The sequence below is a fragment of the Chiloscyllium plagiosum genome, unplaced genomic scaffold, assembly GCF_037043375.1.
Source record: "Chiloscyllium plagiosum isolate Xiang-an unplaced genomic scaffold, Cpla_swu_hap1 HiC_scaffold_3, whole genome shotgun sequence".
Classification (NCBI taxonomy): Eukaryota; Metazoa; Chordata; class Chondrichthyes; order Orectolobiformes; family Hemiscylliidae; genus Chiloscyllium; species Chiloscyllium plagiosum.
In genome coordinates, this window is record NW_028270141.1 from 91,576,565 (window position 1) to 91,594,318 (window position 17,754).

The 17,754-nt window shown below is 41.8% G+C and overlaps 1 protein-coding gene across 1 annotated transcript; it reads right to left on the reverse strand.

The window, feature by feature from the left end:
* Positions 1–1,038: 1,038 nt before the first annotated feature.
* Positions 1,039–11,676, reverse strand: ndufaf4 (NADH:ubiquinone oxidoreductase complex assembly factor 4). Its single transcript, XM_043687486.2, has 3 exons — positions 11,450–11,676; positions 3,918–4,012; positions 1,039–1,952 (listed from the first exon to the last, which is right to left on the reverse strand). Exons 1-3 carry the CDS (start codon positions 11,583–11,585, stop codon positions 1,653–1,655), a joined length of 531 nt encoding a protein of 176 aa, XP_043543421.1. The 5' UTR covers positions 11,586–11,676; the 3' UTR covers positions 1,039–1,652.
* Positions 11,677–17,754: the final 6,078 nt, after the last annotated feature.

Genomic DNA, 17,754 nt, shown 5'->3' on the forward strand with positions numbered 1-17,754 from the left:
AACAGGCCCTTCGGCCCAGCAAGTCCACACCGACCCTCTGAAGAACAACCCACCCAGACCCATTCCCCTACATTCACCCCTGACTAATGCACCTAACACTACATGCAATTTAGCATGGCCTATTCACCTAACTTGCACATCTTTGGACTGTGGGAGGAAACCGGAGCACCAGGAGGAAACCCCGCAGACACGGGGAGAACGTGCAAACTCCACACAGTTGCCCGAGGTGGGAGTTGAACCCAGGTCCCTGGTGCTGTGAGGCAGCATTGCTAACCACTAAGCCACCTACAATAATCATCTGCCTTCCTGTATTTGCTACCAAGACAGGTAGCCTCTATTTATCCACATCATCCTTCATTTATCTAATCAGCCAACTTGTCCAAATTTCACTGAAGCATTTCTGTATGCTTGCACAGTTCACCTTCCAGCCCAACTGTGCATCATCTGCAAACTTGGAGAGGTTGGATAATATTCTCTCAATTAAGACACGATAAATAGCGGAGGTCCAAGCTCAGAATTAAAAGACCTCATTATTCCTACTTTGTTTCCTGTCTGCTAACAGTTCACTATCCACATCAGTATATTTGCCCCATTCCAATGCAATTTCATTTTACACACTAATGTCTTATATGGGACGTTACCAAAAGTCTCCTGAAGGAAAGTCTCCTGAAGGAAAGTCTTACCATAAAGGAAGATTTGTGTATCCTGGCCAAGCTATTTCTTGGACTGCACCTTGGGATCTTTGCACTTTAACCCAAGAGGGCAAAGACAATCTCAATTTATCATCTCAACTAAACAGTAGCACCTGCAGCAATGCAGCACCTCTTTGGTATTGTTCTCAATTGGATTATCTACTCAAGTGGGGCTTGAAATCATAACCATTTGCCTGAAAGAATAGTGCCTTTCTGATTGAATCCAATTTTCTTACATCTTTCAATTGGAGGAAACAAATATTTTGAAACTTGAGTGCTACATAAATTGGAACACCTTAAGAATAAATAGAGGCATCAGCAAATAGAAAGGAGAATGTTATCACAATCACAATGAAATGTTATCTTTAATATTGTTAGTCACAATTTGTACTTCCAAAATTGCATATGAAAAATTGAAACTGTCAGTGCATTCAAGGCTAAAGTACAATGAACATGCATAAAATCATAAAAACGTATTCACTTCTTATATTAACAGGATCAAGATACAATACCAAGAATAAAATAAACACAATACTGTATAGCATAGAACCTTTATTGAAACCAGCGAGTGCAGTTGTCAGTTTAAAGCGGGTCTGAAAGCTCAGTTTCAAAAATCGACTAGAAACTGTAAAATGTAGTTATCTACATCAAGCTGGCTGAAGCAGCTACACGTTTGCAGAATTATGCTTTCTTGACTTTTAATTGTCTCACTACAATTTGTCCACTCACTTAACAGTTAACAAGCAAATTACCACAACACTGTGCTGTGAATATTTTAATCAGATAATTCATATCTAGAACATATTTTGTGGTTCTGAGTTCATCCACAGGTCTCAGTATAACTCTAAAACTTCTGAACAAAATATCTATGATGTTCCCATAACCTGAAAACATTGCAAATCTTAAATACAGTAAAGATATCTAACTTACTTATTATTAGTCTGAAAATGTGCATATTTACTAACTAGCAGTTAGAAGTTCCTTATTGATTTGTTTTGGAGGTAGAACTTTTATTTCGAATGGTTTGAAAAATTCCAGCATTCCTTTAACATCTTTAAGTTCTAGACAGTAATCTTCAGCTATTTTGTCAGCTGTCCATATGTCAGGCTTGAGTTTGTGGTTATTGAGGATGGTAAGAGCCTCCACTATACTCAATTTGCCTTTAGGAACCTTTGTAATGTTGAACAGCTCATAATCCAAGTTAGATTTGAGGAGTCTGTGCTCCTGCAGCTGCTTAGATGTTTCAGAAGTTGCATGTTTCTGGAAACAAAGCACAATAAAACAGTAAAATGTCTGCAACAGCCTAAGACAATAGTAATTACCAGGGAGGAACATGCACTCAAAAATATATTAAATATTCAGAAGCTTCAATATGTCACAAGAGCCCTCCATGAAACCAAAATAAGTGAAATATCAATAAATTAATTATTTCTGATAAACAAGGAAGCCTCTTGCATTAGTGCAGTGGCTCTGTGGTTAGCACTGGTGCATCAAAGCACCAGGGACCCAGGTCCAGTTTCAGCGTCGATCATTGTTTGTGTGGAGTTTGCTGTATATGTGTGGGTTTCTTCCGGGTTCACCAGTTTCCTTCCACAGTCCAAAGATGTGCAGGTTAGGTGGTTTGGCCAAGCTAAAATGTCTCAATGTCCAGGGTGGATGTAGAAATGTAGGCTGATGGGGATACGGTAAGGGGCTGGGGCTGGGGCTGGGGCTTGGTCCGGGTCTGAGTGGGATGCTATTCAGAGGGTCGGTGTGGACACAGGCCAAATGGCCTGCTTCCTTCCACACTGTGGGGATTTTGTGCAAGGATGTAGATATGGAAGAATAGGGAATGTACAAAGTCAACCATCACTGATGGCTTATTACACATTTGGCACAGGGCGACTTTTACAGATAGTCACAAGAATACCTTCAAACCAATTTAAATGGAGAGTGTTTAATTTCATTTCACTTATTTTGCTACCACGCATTGTTTAATTTAGTAAACTCTACAATCAACATACGCAGGGCTGCTTCATTAAGACTTTCAGCACACATTACAGTATGATTATCCCTGAGCAATCATCTGTAATTTTTATGGGAAGGCCACTGCATTTGCAATGAATATTGGAGTTTCTCCCCATCTGCTGGCTTAGACAAATCTTCAGGTTCTCTAATGAATTCTGACCAATATCATTCCTGCAAATCATTTCAACCCTGCAGTCAAAAGATTTTCCTATATAAAGCAGCTAACTGCTTTAATATTTCCAAGTATTGAGTGCAAAGCAGCTCGCTGCAACACAATCATGACAAGGACAGACAAGCTTAATATGGAATACTACAATCTGTTTCCCCAACCTTTTGTTACTTTTTTTTTCTGGACTGCAATGCATAGACTAATGGTGTGGCAGACAGATCTGTGCATTGCATGTTTCCAAGTTCCTTCATCACCTTCCTTCTAGTTACAGAAAATTGCCAGAGAAAGCTAAACACTGCACTCCCTTCTGGAAGGCAGTGCAGCCACAGCTCAACAGCTTTTAATTTAATTTCTCTGATATTGAACCAAGGAAGTAGGAGGCCAATGTGCTTCCAAATCTAATCTACAATGCTTAGTGGTACATGGAATATATAAAAGGTAGTGTTATTGTGAGAAGCTCTCGTTAATATTTTATTGATTTTGGAAACTATCCGTTCATCTCCCTATTCCAAATGACATTTTCATTTACATAAGACTTCAAATTCATTGTTGACATGCTGCAAAGTCAACAACAACGGGAACTAAAATGGGTCGGTCAGACAATGCCAGCATCTGCTACTCATGCCCAGAAATGAAGTCAAAATGTCATTTGGTGTTTAATGAAAAACAGTTAGTCCTTCAAATTTTGACTGAAAATTGTCAAAGCAGACTGGCAAAGAATTGCGCATGAGGTTTACAAAACTAGTGTCATTTGACACTTCTAATGATCAGGTCAAGTTACAGTGAAGAAAACAAAAAGGAAAAAGGAAGAAATGACATAGTGATGACCACAACATTTATAATAATTGATCATATTAGAAGAACCTTACACAGTCTAAGACAAAGACATTTGAAATGTAAACATTGATTTTATTTATAATGTTAAGTCAGCACCTTGTGATAGAAAGGACTATGATACAATGTGTTTGCAAAAACACGAGTAAAATTAAAAGTTTTATTCTCATTGTGGATATTTTTACAGCAAAATGCAACTTATTACAAGCACTAACCTTTGCAGGAATTTCCTTCGAATCAACATAAATATCTTTGAGTAAAGACAGAAGTTCTTCATTTTTATTATGAACTTCATTTGTTTCAGGGTGATCTATAAAAGAACACCAGAATTTACTGACATGATCCTGAATCAAAAGACATGCCCTGACACCAACTTAGCCCCAGAAAAGACACGAAAGAACAGTTCACTTAACATGTGGTCCAGAATTTTTCACAGTCTCTAATTAAAGATGAAATTCTCATTTATCAAGACAGGAAGAAAACAGTTAGAAAGCAACCAGCACTCGTTTCAACAGAGGTGATCATGGTTGACAAACTTACTAGAATCTTTGAAGACATACAGATGTAGTTTGAGAGATAAATGCAGTGGATGCAATGTGCATGGACTATTTTCAAGCATGAAAAAGGGTACCAGATAGAAGGATAAAATTCAGAAATATAGAATTAGAGATAGGATATCATGACAAACTAAAAATTAATTAGAAAGGATCAAACAACGATTTGTAGGTAAGGCTGCTGGCTGACTGTGATCTCCCAATAGATTCTGAAGTATTTCTGTTCATTGTCAATTTTATAATTCATTGGATGACATCAATTCAGGTTCAGGCACTTTCATATGAAAGAACATTGCATGCCCAAGGAACTTTTATCTGGTGAGGTAGAGAGATCCAGAAGACCAGTGGGATGATCAAAGTTCTGCTTCAAGGAAGCTTGTAAGTGTGACATGAAGGGTCAAACCATCTGAGGTTTTTTTAAGCTCGAAGACACCAGTTGGTGTCAGAAAGAAATGGTGAGATCACCTGTCAGCCAGCTAGATGATCAGTGGGTAACTGAGGTGGCTTGGCAACAGACAGTGGTATTGAGGCAGAACCCTTCTCTCTCTCACACGGATTGTTTTCTTCAGCCATCAACAAAGGATGATCATATGAAGAAACTCTATCCCCAACAGATTCGATTAGCTGCAGGTTCGTCATTTTACAAAGATGGAAAGCTGTCAGCAACAGTGGCCTAGGTGAAATTTGTAGACAACACCAAAATGGATGATTTTGAAGATCAAAGACACAGGTACAGAGGTGAGAGAATGACCAAATAAAGTGAACAGCCAAGGTTTGTTTCTCCAGGGTAGAGGAGTCTAAAACTAGAGGGCATAGATTTAAGGTGAGAGAGCAAAGATTTAAAAGGGACCTGAGGGGCAATTTCTTTCACACATAGCATGGTGCGCATACGGAATGAGTTGCCAGAGGAAGTGTACAATTACAACATTTAAAAGACATTTGGACAGGTATATGGAGTGGAAAGATCGAGAGGACATGGACCAAAAACAAGCAAATGAGACCAGTTCAGTTTAGGAAACCTGGTCACAGAGTAACAGAGACGTACAGCACAGAAACAGACCCTTCGGTCCAACGCTTCTATGCTGATCAGATATCCTAACCCAATCTAGTCCCATTTGCCAACACTTAGCCAATATCCCTCTAAACTCTTCCTATTCATATACACATCCAGATGCCTTTTAAATGTTGCAATTGTACCAGCCTCCACCACTTCCTCTGGCAGCTCATTTAATACACGCACTACCCTCTGTGTGAAAAAGTTGCCTCATAGGTCCCTTTTATACCTTTCCCCTTTCACTCTAAAGCTATGTCCTCAAGTTCTATACATTCCCACCCCAGGGAAAAGATCTTGTCTATGTATCCTATCCATGCCCCTCAATTTTATAAACCTCTACAAGATCACCCCTCAGCCTCTGACACTCCAGGGAAAAGAGCCCCAGCCTATTCAGCCTCTCCCTATAGTTCAAATCCTCCAACCCTGGGAACATCCTTACAAATCTTTTCTGAACCCTTTCAGGTTTCACAATATCCTTCCAATAGGAAGGAGACCAGAACTGCACACAACACTCCAGAAGTCTAACCAATGTCCTGTATAGCCGCAACATGACCTCCCAACTCCTATACTCAATGCTTTGACCAATAAAGGAAAGCATACCAAACGCCTTATTCACTACCCTATCTACCTGCAGCTCTACTTTTGAATAAATATGAACCTGCACTCCAAGGTCTCTTTGTTCAGCCACACTCACTAGGACCTTACCATTAAGGTGTACAAGGCCTACTCTGATTTGCTTTTCCAAATTGCATTACCTCACATTTATCTAAATTAAATTCCATCTGCTACTCCTCAGCCCATTGGCTCATCTGATCAAGATCCTGGTCATCTTCTTCGCTGTCCACTACACTTCCAATTTTGGTGTCATCAGCAAACTTACTAACTGTACCTCTTATGCTCAGATCTAAATCATTTATGTAAATGACGAAAAGTAGAGGACCCAGGACCGATCCTTGTGGCACTCCACTGGTCACAGGCCTCCAGTCTGAAAAATAACTCTCCACCACCACCCTCTGTCTTCTACCTCGAGCCAGTTCTGTATCCAAATGGCTAATTCTCGCTGTATTCCAGGAGATCTAACTTTGCTAACCAATCTCCCATGGGGAAACCATCTCGAATGCCTTACTGAATCCCATATACATCACATCTACCACTCTGCCCCTCATCAATCCTCTGTTACTTCTTCAAAAAACTCAATCAAGTTTGTGAGACATGATTTCTCATGCACAAAGCCATGTTGACTATCCCTAATCAGTCCTTGCCTTTCCAAAGACATGTACATCCTGTCCCTCCAGGATTCCCTCCAACAACTCGCCCACCACCAACGTCAGGCTCACTGGTCTATAGTTCCCTGGCTTCTCCTTACCACCTTTCTTAAACAGTGGCACCACGTTAGCCAATCTCCAGTCGTCCAGCACCTCACCTGTGACTATCGATGATACAAATATCTCAACAAGAGGCCCAGCAATCACTTCTCTAGCTTCCCAGAGTTCTAGGGTACACCTGATCAGGTCCTGGGGATTTTCCACCTTTATGTGTTTCAAGACATCCAGCATTTCTTCCTCTGTAATATGGACATTTTTCAAGATGTCACCATCTACATTTTATATCTTCCATATCCTTTTCCACAGTAATTACTGATGCAAAATACTCGTTTAGTATCTCCCCCATTTTCTGCAGCTCCACACAAAGGCCGCCTTGCTGATCTTTGTAGGCCCCTATTCTCTCCCAAGTTAACCCTTTTGTCCTTAATGTATTTGCAAAAACCCTTTGGATTCTCCTTAATTCTATTTGCCAAAACTATCTCGTGTCCCATTTTTGCCCTCCTGATTTCCCTCAAGTATACTCCCACTGCCTTTATACCCTTCTAAGGATTCGCTCGATCTATTTTGTCTATACCTGACGTATGCTTCCTTCTTTTTCTTAACCAAACCCTCAATTTCTTTAGTCATCCAGAATTCCCTATACCTACCAGCCTTCCCTTTCACCCTAACAGGAATATACTTGTTCTGGATTCTCGTTATCTCATTTCTGAAGGCTTCCCATTTTCCAGCTGTCGCTTTACCTGTGAACATCTGCCCCCAAGCAGCTTTGAAAGTTCTTGCCTAATATCGTCAAAATTTACCTTTCTCCAATTTAGAACTTCAACTTTTAGATCTGCTCTATCCTTTTCCATCACTATTTAAAATCTAATAGAATTATGGTCGTTGACCCCAAAGTGCACCCCCACTGACACCTCAGTCACCTGCCCTGCCTTATTTCCCAAGAGTTGGTCACGTTTTGCATCTTCTCTAGTAGGTACATCCACATACTGAATCAGAAAGGATTCTTGTACACACTTAACAAATTCCTCTCCATCTAAACCTTTAACACTATAGCAGTCCCAGTCACTGTTTGGAAAGTTAAAATCCCCTACCATAACCACCCTATTAGTCTTACAGATAGCTGAGATCTCCTTACAAATTTGTTTCTCAATTTCCCTCTGACTATTATGGGGTCTATAATACAATCCCAACAAGGTGAGCATCCCTTTCTTATTTCTCAGTTCCACCCAAATAACTCCCCTAGATGTATTTCCGGGAATATCCTCCCTCAGCACAGCTGTAATGCTATCCCTTATCAAAAACGCCACTCCCCCTCCTCTGTTGCCTCCCTTTTATTTGTATCCTGGAACATTAAGCAGCCAGTCCTGTCCATCCCTGAGCCATGTTTGCATAATTGCTATGATACCCCAGTCCCATGTTCCTAACAATGCCCGAGTTCATCTGCCTTCCGTGTTCGGCCTTTTGCATTGAAATAAATGCAGCTTAAATTTATCAGTCCTACCTTGTTCTCTGCTTTGTCCCTGCTTGCCCTGGCTGTTTGACACGCTTCTTTTCTCAATTGTACCAGTCTCAGATTGACCTCTTTCCTCACTACCTTCCTGGGTCCCAGGCCCCCACCTTACTAGTTTAAATCCTACTGAGCAGCTCCAGCAAATCTCCCTGCCAGTATTTTAATTCCCTTTCAATTCAGGTGCTATCCATCCTTCTTGTACAGGTCACATCTACCCCAGAAGAGATTCCAATGATCCAAAACTATGAATCCTTCTCCCATACACCAGCTCCTCAGCCATGCATTCACCTGTTTTATCCTCCTATTCCTACCGCCATTAGTTCGCAGCACCAGTAGTCGCCCAGATATTAATACTCTTGAGGATCTCCTTTTTAAATTCCTGCCTCTTTATATTCTCCCTTCAGAATCCCATCCTTTTCCCTTCCTATGTCTTTGGTTCCAATGTGTACAATGATCTCTTGCTGGTCCCTCTCCCCCTTGAGAACATTCTGCACCTTCTCTGAGACAGCCTTGATCCTGGCACCAGGGAGGTAACACACCATTCTGATTTTTCGCGGCTGGCCACAAGAACATCTGTCTGTGCCTTGGACTAGAAAGTCCTGTAACGCTATTGATCTCTTGGAACCCAACGTAATCCTCATTGCATTAAAGCCAGTCTCAATTCCAGAAAATTGGCTGTTCATGCTACATTCCTCTGAGAATCCATCACCCCCTACATTTTCCAAAACAGCATACTTGTTTGAAATGGGCATAGCTACAGAAGACTCCTGTACTATTTGCCTACCTCTCTTACCTTTCCTGGAGTTAACCCATCTCTGTGACTGTATCTACAACTTCTCTCTCTTCCTATAACTGCCATTCATCACACCCCCTTGCTCTTGTAAATTCCTCATGGCCTCTGTCTCTCCAACCGATCCATTCGATCTGATAGGATTCGCAACTAATGGCATTTATTGCAGATATAATCCTCAGTAACACGCAAACTCTCCCTAAACTCCCACATCCGACAAGAGCATATCACTCTACTAAGGGCCATTTTTGCTTCTTTCAAACTACAGACCCAGAAAATAGCACTGTCTAATTCCTCGACAAAACACTGCTCCAGGTTAACTAAATATAAAAAGTATAAGCTATAAATATTAAATCAAGAGACATATCTCAATAAAACATATAATCAAGAAAGAACCCATTCTACTCACTATTGCAGACTTACTGTAAGGCCACAATTAAAATATTTACTTCTGTTTCTGAGCTAAGACCTCTCCCACACAGGTTCCTCCAAGATTAGTTGTGAATTTCACTGTTTGTTAGTTTTCCCAGACGCACTTCGATGTCCAGCGATACATGAATTCAAACAGCAAAGGCAGTAACTGCACAGGTTCACTGCTGTGTCAGTTAGCATTGTGGGTTTCTATCTCTGTCCGTCTATCTGTCTCTCTCACCTGCACGGACCTCACCATGTGCTTTCTTTGTCTGTTCCTCTCCCTTTTAAAAGTACTGTTGTTTTGATTTTTTTCCTCCAAAGTTCCAAAACAACACAACAGCATATAAAACAGTAATTGATGCTCCTCGAATTGGAGGAAATCACCTCCAACACCTAAATACCTCAAAAAGGAGCAGCCTGTTACAGCCAGAAATTTTTCCTGTCCTCCATCTTGGATTACCCAGAATCCAACTGCGCTACAGCAGCTAAGACAGTCCACGATGTTCTAAAATAACTAACAACATTTTGAATAAAACAAACACACAATTTTCGAAAGTTAATTCATAAATTTCCAACAAAAATTGTAGGATCTGGATCTATACCAAAAAAAAGAATGATTTTGTCAAGGTTTCAGGTTTTGTTGAAATCTATCTATTAGATGCTGAAGTATGTTGTTTAGAGACAAAGACACAAACAGACTAGTGGGGCTGTAAGCTTTACCCCCCCCCCCACACCTTTTGTGGCATATGTAATTCTTATTTCTGGTCTGGTTCAGCAAGACAGTAGAATCAATACAATGGGAGTGAAGGTTGTGGAGGGTTCCTGAAAAGTACATCTTTTATCATCATCATATAAATTGAGATTTACTTGGCAGTTTATGTTGGACAAGTAACCCGACAGTCAGTCATTCGGAAAGCCAAGGGTGAAGAGTGTGGTGCTGGAAAAGCACAGCCGGTTAGGCAGCATCTGAGGAGCAGGAATGAAGAGCTTATGCTCGAAATGTCAATTCTCCTGGTCCTCGGATGCTGCCTGACTGCCTGTGCTTTTCCTGCATCACACTCTTTGACTCTGATCTCCAGCATCTGCAGTCCTCACTTTCGCCTGGACAGTCAAGGGGTCACAGACAAAATACAAAATTAAAACCCGTTTCAGTAATACTCTAAGGTAGACCTTAATTCTCTAAGGTACACCTTAATACCAGTAATACTCTAAGACGAACCTTCCAAAATGGGGTTTGGGACCCCAGATTGGATTGTGAGCTTTGACAGAGTTGCTCCAGGTCTAATAGCCTCCTCTTCTCACAGGCTGCTCACGGTTTCCTGGTTGTTGAAGAACATCACACAAAACATTCAAGCCTGAACGTGTGGTCACAGCAGAGAAAAACATTGGGAAGCTCTGCAATGCATAATTAAGGAGCTATAGTCCATGAAGGCTTAAGGGCATTTCTATCGAGGGAGGCAATCAGTTTGTACAGTTTGAATGTAACCACTCCACAAGCATAGGAGGAGATGAAGAGTTAGGCCTCAATGAAATAGTACAGCTCATTGATATTGCTTCACCACACTGTAACCAAGCTGAGCCACGATCCCAGCTCTCCCATTTCCACCTCACTCTGATATGGTTACCTTGAAACATACATTATATTGTGTTGTCAGGTGCAATTTTTATTTCATTTTCAGTAGGCCATTTATTTCTAGGAGTAGGTATGGACGGGAAAACATATATTTAGGTTGCTCGATCTGTACAGAAGGGAGGGGGAAAAAGAGCTCGTTAAATATTATGAGGGTTGCACTTCAATAAAAATAATTCAGTGACAAGCTTAGTCTCGTCGTTCAGCCAAATAAGTTTCAAAAGACAGTTAAAGCGAGATTAGGCTGCGGTTGGTTAGTTACACAACCTCAAGATCACCTTGACCTCACACTTCAGACAAACGGATTAGATTTGCAAATATAACCTCAAAATTTGAAAACTGCTGCAAAGACAAACAAATCAAATTCTTGTGGGGGTTGCGGGAAGAGTAAGAAATTGATGGGTGCTAATGCCTAAGCCGCACACTCAGTGTGGACTTGGCTAGCTGTTAAGAGTGAATGGGGCACTCACTGCTGAGTTGTTGCTCGATCAGTGTCATGCTGCTCGGGTGCCTGGGAGCGCTGCTCGGCTTCTGCTTGCCGATCTCCACGTGCGCCCTGTTCTCCAGGTTAAAGTTCCGCATCGCACGTGCCAAACGCGCCCCCATTGTTACATCCTCCTCAAGTCCCGGGTAACGTTCCGAAGAATCCCCTGATTTCCTGGGCCAACGTTCCGAAGGGCTTCCCCGTTTCCCAGGCAGTCCGCGCGACGCCAACAATGCTTTATCCCCACCCACCCGGGCCGTCCAAAAGAAGTAACTTTCCGCTTGCAACATACCAGCAACAGCTACAGGTACCGCCACCTGCCGGACAACGCGACCTATTCAGGGGAAGGAGAGTTTCAAATGATAAGACTTAAAATATTTGGTTGAAATTTTGTCCAGTTTTTACGTGACTTCCCGTTCGGTGTAATCCCTGTTTAAATTGTAAAGTAGAAAACATCACAAGGCTGTAGTACACACAGAAGTTCTAATTGGCAGCTCTTGGCAGATTTTGAGGGCTGGTACCTCTACAGTTTAACATGAGTTTGTAAATTTTTAGCTCTTCTGTACGTAATAAAAATGAAAGGAATGAATTGATTTTCCTTTTATCTTAATTTTTCTTACGCAAAAATATTTGAAACATGACGGTCAATATGTGAGAAACAAAGCTCACACACTTCAATAATTGCAGTCCGAGACAAAATCTGAATCAGTAGTGTCCTTTATTTTACTCTTGCAAGAGGGTGTGATGTCCAGTGTCTATAAGGCAAGGGATATACACACGCCAAATTCAATTAATACACAGCATTTATATAATTTGGTTTCTTTTGTTTTACATTGCGCCTCCCCTGTTTACATCTTCCACTTCCCTAAGACCGGCACCCATTACTCCTGTTTATCTCTTGCCTTATCCGGCCTTGTCTGTGATAAAATGCTTATTCTGGCCTCACAAGGCCGTTTGACCTCATCCCGCTGTAGGTCATTGTTAGGCATATTCTTTCTTCATCATTATCTACTCCCTCCATCTGTACCTTCCCCTGATCCTTATGACCCTTTTAATTGAGGTTTGTTCCTGTGTTTCTGTAAAAGTGGGAAACAGATGTTTATACCTACTATTTGTTCAGGCGTATCGAGCTTAACTTCCTCCCCTCACAGCATCTTATCTATTCACCTGTAATATCTACCATTGTTTTGCAGTCACATTTCATTCTGGCATACAATTTTAGCTAATACAACAACAATTATGTATTTTCTCCACATAGTTTCCATTCTTGTTGACTCAGCTCTTGGCTAAAACAATTACACACTGGTGTGAGTTCATTTACTTTGTATAAGTAAATGGAATTGCAGAAGTAACACTATTTTTCCCATATCCCACAATTTCCCCTTTTTCTTTAATTACCATTTGTTATCTTCTGCAATTTTTCTTTGAAGCATCGCCCCCGAAATTCGTAAGCATCATTCTGGAGATTTCATCCATCTTGGTCTCACTCATCCCCTCATTATTTAGTCGATAAAGTTCCTCTGCCTGATTCCCTTTTAGGGGCATCTGTTTCATCAAGGCTGTTTTAATCAGTCTTTGGGTGAGCCCTCGTATACAGGGTATGATACAACAGCCAATGGCCACCAATACCCCGACTACTACTATCAGGGAAGTAAGGATAGAAACCACCACCCCCTTCCATTTTCCAAACCAGGATTCAAGCCATCCCGTGAGAGATGTCTCTACTCCTGAATTCTCAGCCAGTTCCTCTGCTAAGGTAGTCAATCCCCTTAAGGCCCGAGTAATTGAACCATCAGGTGCAATGTTATTAGGAATAAAGGTACAACAGCTTCCTCCTAACATCACACACACACCCCCTTTTTCTGCTAAAATCATGTCAAGGGCCATTCTGCTTTCCCATGCTATCCTACTTGTCTCATCAAGCTGTTCTGATATTCCTTTAACTGCATCTCTTGTATAATTTATAAATCGTTGTTGATTATAGAAAATGTAATTTATCCAATTTACATTTTTATTAATTGTTACCCACCAAAAGAGAGCTGACTCAAAGCCTGCTGCAATCTGGTTACGAGCCTTGAACTCATCAGGTACTCCCCTAGGGACTCCTACCGAATCGAGATAAATCCTGTCATCAAAAGAAGTGTCTAACAGTACTCTCTTACCCCTTCCCTTTTTCCCTACTATCTTTTTCTTCTCAAATGCCAGGATAAATGGAATTGCCAATTGTACAATTGCACATATCCCTCTCCAATCTGGAGGTAGCGTGGGTCTCAATATTTTGCCTCCACAGTACCACCACAGATCCGCTTGGGGAACCTTTAGTGCTGAGTAGTTCCCTCCTTTCTCCGTTTCGGTAACATTCTTAATCTCTGTACATAATTTCAGCTCCCCCAAATCTCTCGACCGACTTGTACCTCGTCTACGCACACACGACGTGTGATTTCCAACTGCGGCGGAAAATGTGGGGGGGACTTTTGCATCTTTCTTCTCCAAGAGAGGGAACATCAGAGATAGGGAGGTACAATTCCTATCATTCCATGCAGTCTCATCCTGATACAGGGCTATCATACATTTCATGCCCTTCCTGTCTCGCTTCCACCCGAGCGGAAAGGGAACCACCTGGGCCACTGGCCTACCGGAGGCACATCCATTGCAATTGCTTTTGTTCAGACTTTTTACAGTATACTTTACCCATTCAACCCAGGCATTTGCATTCCCATACCCAGTTTCTATTTCGATAGTCTGTTTCAAGTCCTTTACCTCTATAATGTTTACTACTTTAGGATCATCGGGAGGGGTGAAAGGTTGTATCTTATTACCCAGTAGTTCTACCCGTTTTCCCTGTCCTACGCTAATTCGAAAACAACAGCCCAAGAAATCCTTCCCATTTGCTTTCATTTCTATCCCAAATGTTTCATTTAATTGTATCTTATAGGTGCCCCCCCCCCTCCAGAATTGCTTCGTGCCATGTGGTTTTCTTTATTGTTAGGTATATTGGGTTACAATTTTTATCGGGACAATCGCGAGCTGGACGGAAGAGGGCCCAGTGTACTGTGACGAGACCATTATACCAAGTACCATCCCCGAGGCCATCCCCATAAGACTTAAGATGTACCTCAGAGCTGCGGTACTGTCTCTGATTATCTACATCCCCACAATTTACTAAGCTGCATACATCAGCGTCTATTACTTATGGATTATCAGACTCAGGAACCGTTAATAATACATATGAAAATGATATTTGACAAAATCCCAATACTAAGAGGGCTAGCATCATAACTCTAAGCATTCCCAGTATTCTAAACATCATGCTGAAGCACAAAAAGACTTAATATACAATCTTACAGAAATAATCCCGCTGTCACATCGCCACTCTATAATCAGTTACTCAAAGTCTCTTTCGTCTGAGTTTCAGCGGGTCTTGCGTTGATTCGGCTGTCCAGACTTCTTCCTCAACTGGAGGGTCCACTGGCCCTTTGATCCAAGTGTAATGAGTCCAGCCTTTCTCCGCCGTCCTTATTGTCGTTTCGGTAGTCAAAAGAGCCTGGTACGGCCCTTCCCAGTCCGGCTGCAATTTAGTCTCTATCCATGATTTTACTAAGATCCAATCGCCCGGCCGATGGGATGAACGGTGAATTCAAGGATAGGAGTCTGTGCCTGTTTCCTGAGGAAAGACAAAGAGGAGGACAAGCAAAAACAAATCTTTAGTTTCGGGAATTGGCAATTCTCCATTCGTTCCCAGGTAAGGTAATCCAAATAAGATTTCATAAGGAGATAGTCCCAAATCTTTCCTTGGGGCTGTTCGTACTCGCAAGAGAGCTATAGGTAAACATTTGGTCCAAGGGAGTCTGGTTTTTATTATCAATTTAGAGAGCTGTCGTTTGAGTGTTTGGTTCATTCTCTCAACCCTTCCCAATGATGGCAGGTGCCATGGAGTATGGAACTCCCAGGAAATTCCCAACCCTTTCATTACCCCCTGTAACACTTTTGAGGTAAAATGAGTTCCTTGGTCGGAATCTATACGGTTCACTAGCCCATATCGCGGATTTATGTGCTCCAATATTGTTTTAGACACCCCACTCGCAGTGGCAATAGTTAGGGGGTATCCCTCAACCCAACCGGATAAATGATCTACTATGACCAACATATATTTTAGTCTTCCTCCTCTGGGTAGTTCAGTATAATCTACTTGTATACTCTGGAAGGGTCTCAATCCTGGGTCTCTTCCTCCCGGGGTCTGTTTTCTCAAGACTTTCTTATTTACCTTTCTGCATATTATACATCCCTCACATATTTGTTTAGCAATTGTATATATTCCTTTACATCCATATTCCCTAAGAACTAAATCACACATTGCTTGTACTCCCCAATGGCTGCCTTGGTGTAGGACGGCCATAATCTCTCTCATCATCATTTTGTTTAAAGTTCCCTTCCATCAGGTAACCTCCAATGCCCATCTGCTGTTTTTACAGCCCCTAAATCTCTCAATTCTTTTTCTTCTCTTTCGGTAAATATAGGAGCTTCCCAAGGACCTGGGACAGTAGGTATTAGGGAATGAATCACCACTTCTTGTGGGTTCAGGGCTGCTTCCCTAGCCACTTCATCGGCTAATCTATTTCCCCTAACTTCTGGTTCATTTCCTTTCTGATGGCCATTTACATGCACTACTGCTATTTCTCGGGGGAGTAATAGGGATTCGAAGACCCGTTTAATCAATTCTTCATGTACTAATTCCTTCCCCCGGCTATTGATCAGTCCTCTTTCCTGCCATATCTTTCCGAAAGTGTGCACAACACCAAATGCATATTTAGAGCCAGTGTATACTGTTCCCTCTTTATTTTCTAATGCCCTAAGGGCTCTTTCCAATGCATAGAGGTCGCAGGTCTGAGCTGACCACCCATTTGGCAACCTTCCTGCCTCCACCACACTACCGTTTGTCCTATCTACGACTGCATACCCATTATGTCTTTTCCCTTCAGTCACCCGGGATGATCCGTCTATAAAAAGTCTAGCCCCTGCATGGTGAAACATCTCTCAGGTCCATACGGACCTTAGTTTGGTATTCTATAATGTCAAGGCAGTCGTGCCCTGGATTCTGAGGAGAGTGTCCTTCCCCTTTCCAAAGAAAGGCAGCTGGATTTAAACAATTGTCAGTGACCAACACTAGATCATCCTTTTCTATTAATATTGCCTCATATTTCAGAATCCGCGAGTCTGTCAACCATCGCCCAGCTTTTTGGTTTAGGATCGTTCTCACTTGGTGTGGGGTGCTTGCTATTAGGGCTCCCCCAAATGTAAGCTTTCTGCTTTCCTCCACCAACAGTGCAGTGGCAGCCACAGCCTGCACACACTCAGGCCATCCCCGGGATACTGGATCCAATAGCTTCGAAAGATATGCTACTGGCTGTCTCATTCCTCCCCAGCTCTGGGTTAATACTCCCAAAGCCGCTCCCTTATCTACAGTAACAAAGAGGTGGAAAGGTTTATCTAGGGAAGGTAAGGCTAACACGGGGGCATGGGTCAGATCTCTCTTGAGTTCCTCAACTAGTTTTATGTTTAATATCTTTGAATGTAAAAGGTGAATTTGCTTGCAATTGTAAATTCAAATTAAACAACTTTTTTAAAACAAAAATCCTGTCATACTTGCCTCCCCACGCACACTGTAGCTCTATAGCATCATACAAAAAGACAGTCAGGTTCTTCATGAATGCTGACAATACCCAGCACTATCTCAGCTACAACATTAATAATCCCTCACCTTTCTCTAAATTCAGTTATTTTCCTATTTGCTCTTGTAATGTCAGCATAGTTGTCAGTCAGCATTTAATGCCCATCATCAATTGCCCTCCAGCAGGTGATGGTGAGTCACATCCGTGAACTATTTGTGACTCAATCCGCAGTGCTGTTAAGAACAGAGTTCCACAAGTTTGATCCAATTAAATGAACGAATGGCAATATAATTACCAGTCGGGATGAGTGTAACTTGGAGGAGAACTTGCAATTGTGGTGTTCCCATGTGTTTGTTGCCCTTGTTGTTCTAAATGGTGGAGGTCCCAGCTTTGGAAGGTGTTGTAGATGGGTTACTGCAGTGCATCATGAAGATGGTACACACTGTGTGTCATTGGTGGAGGGAGTGAATGTTGAAGATGTTATATGAAGTCAAGTCGGCTGTTTTTGTTCTGGATGGTGTCAAGATTCGTGAGTGTTGCTTGACTTATTATCATCCAGGCAAATGGAGAATATTCCATCATGCCCATAACTTGTATTTGGTGGACAGACATTGAAGGCGAG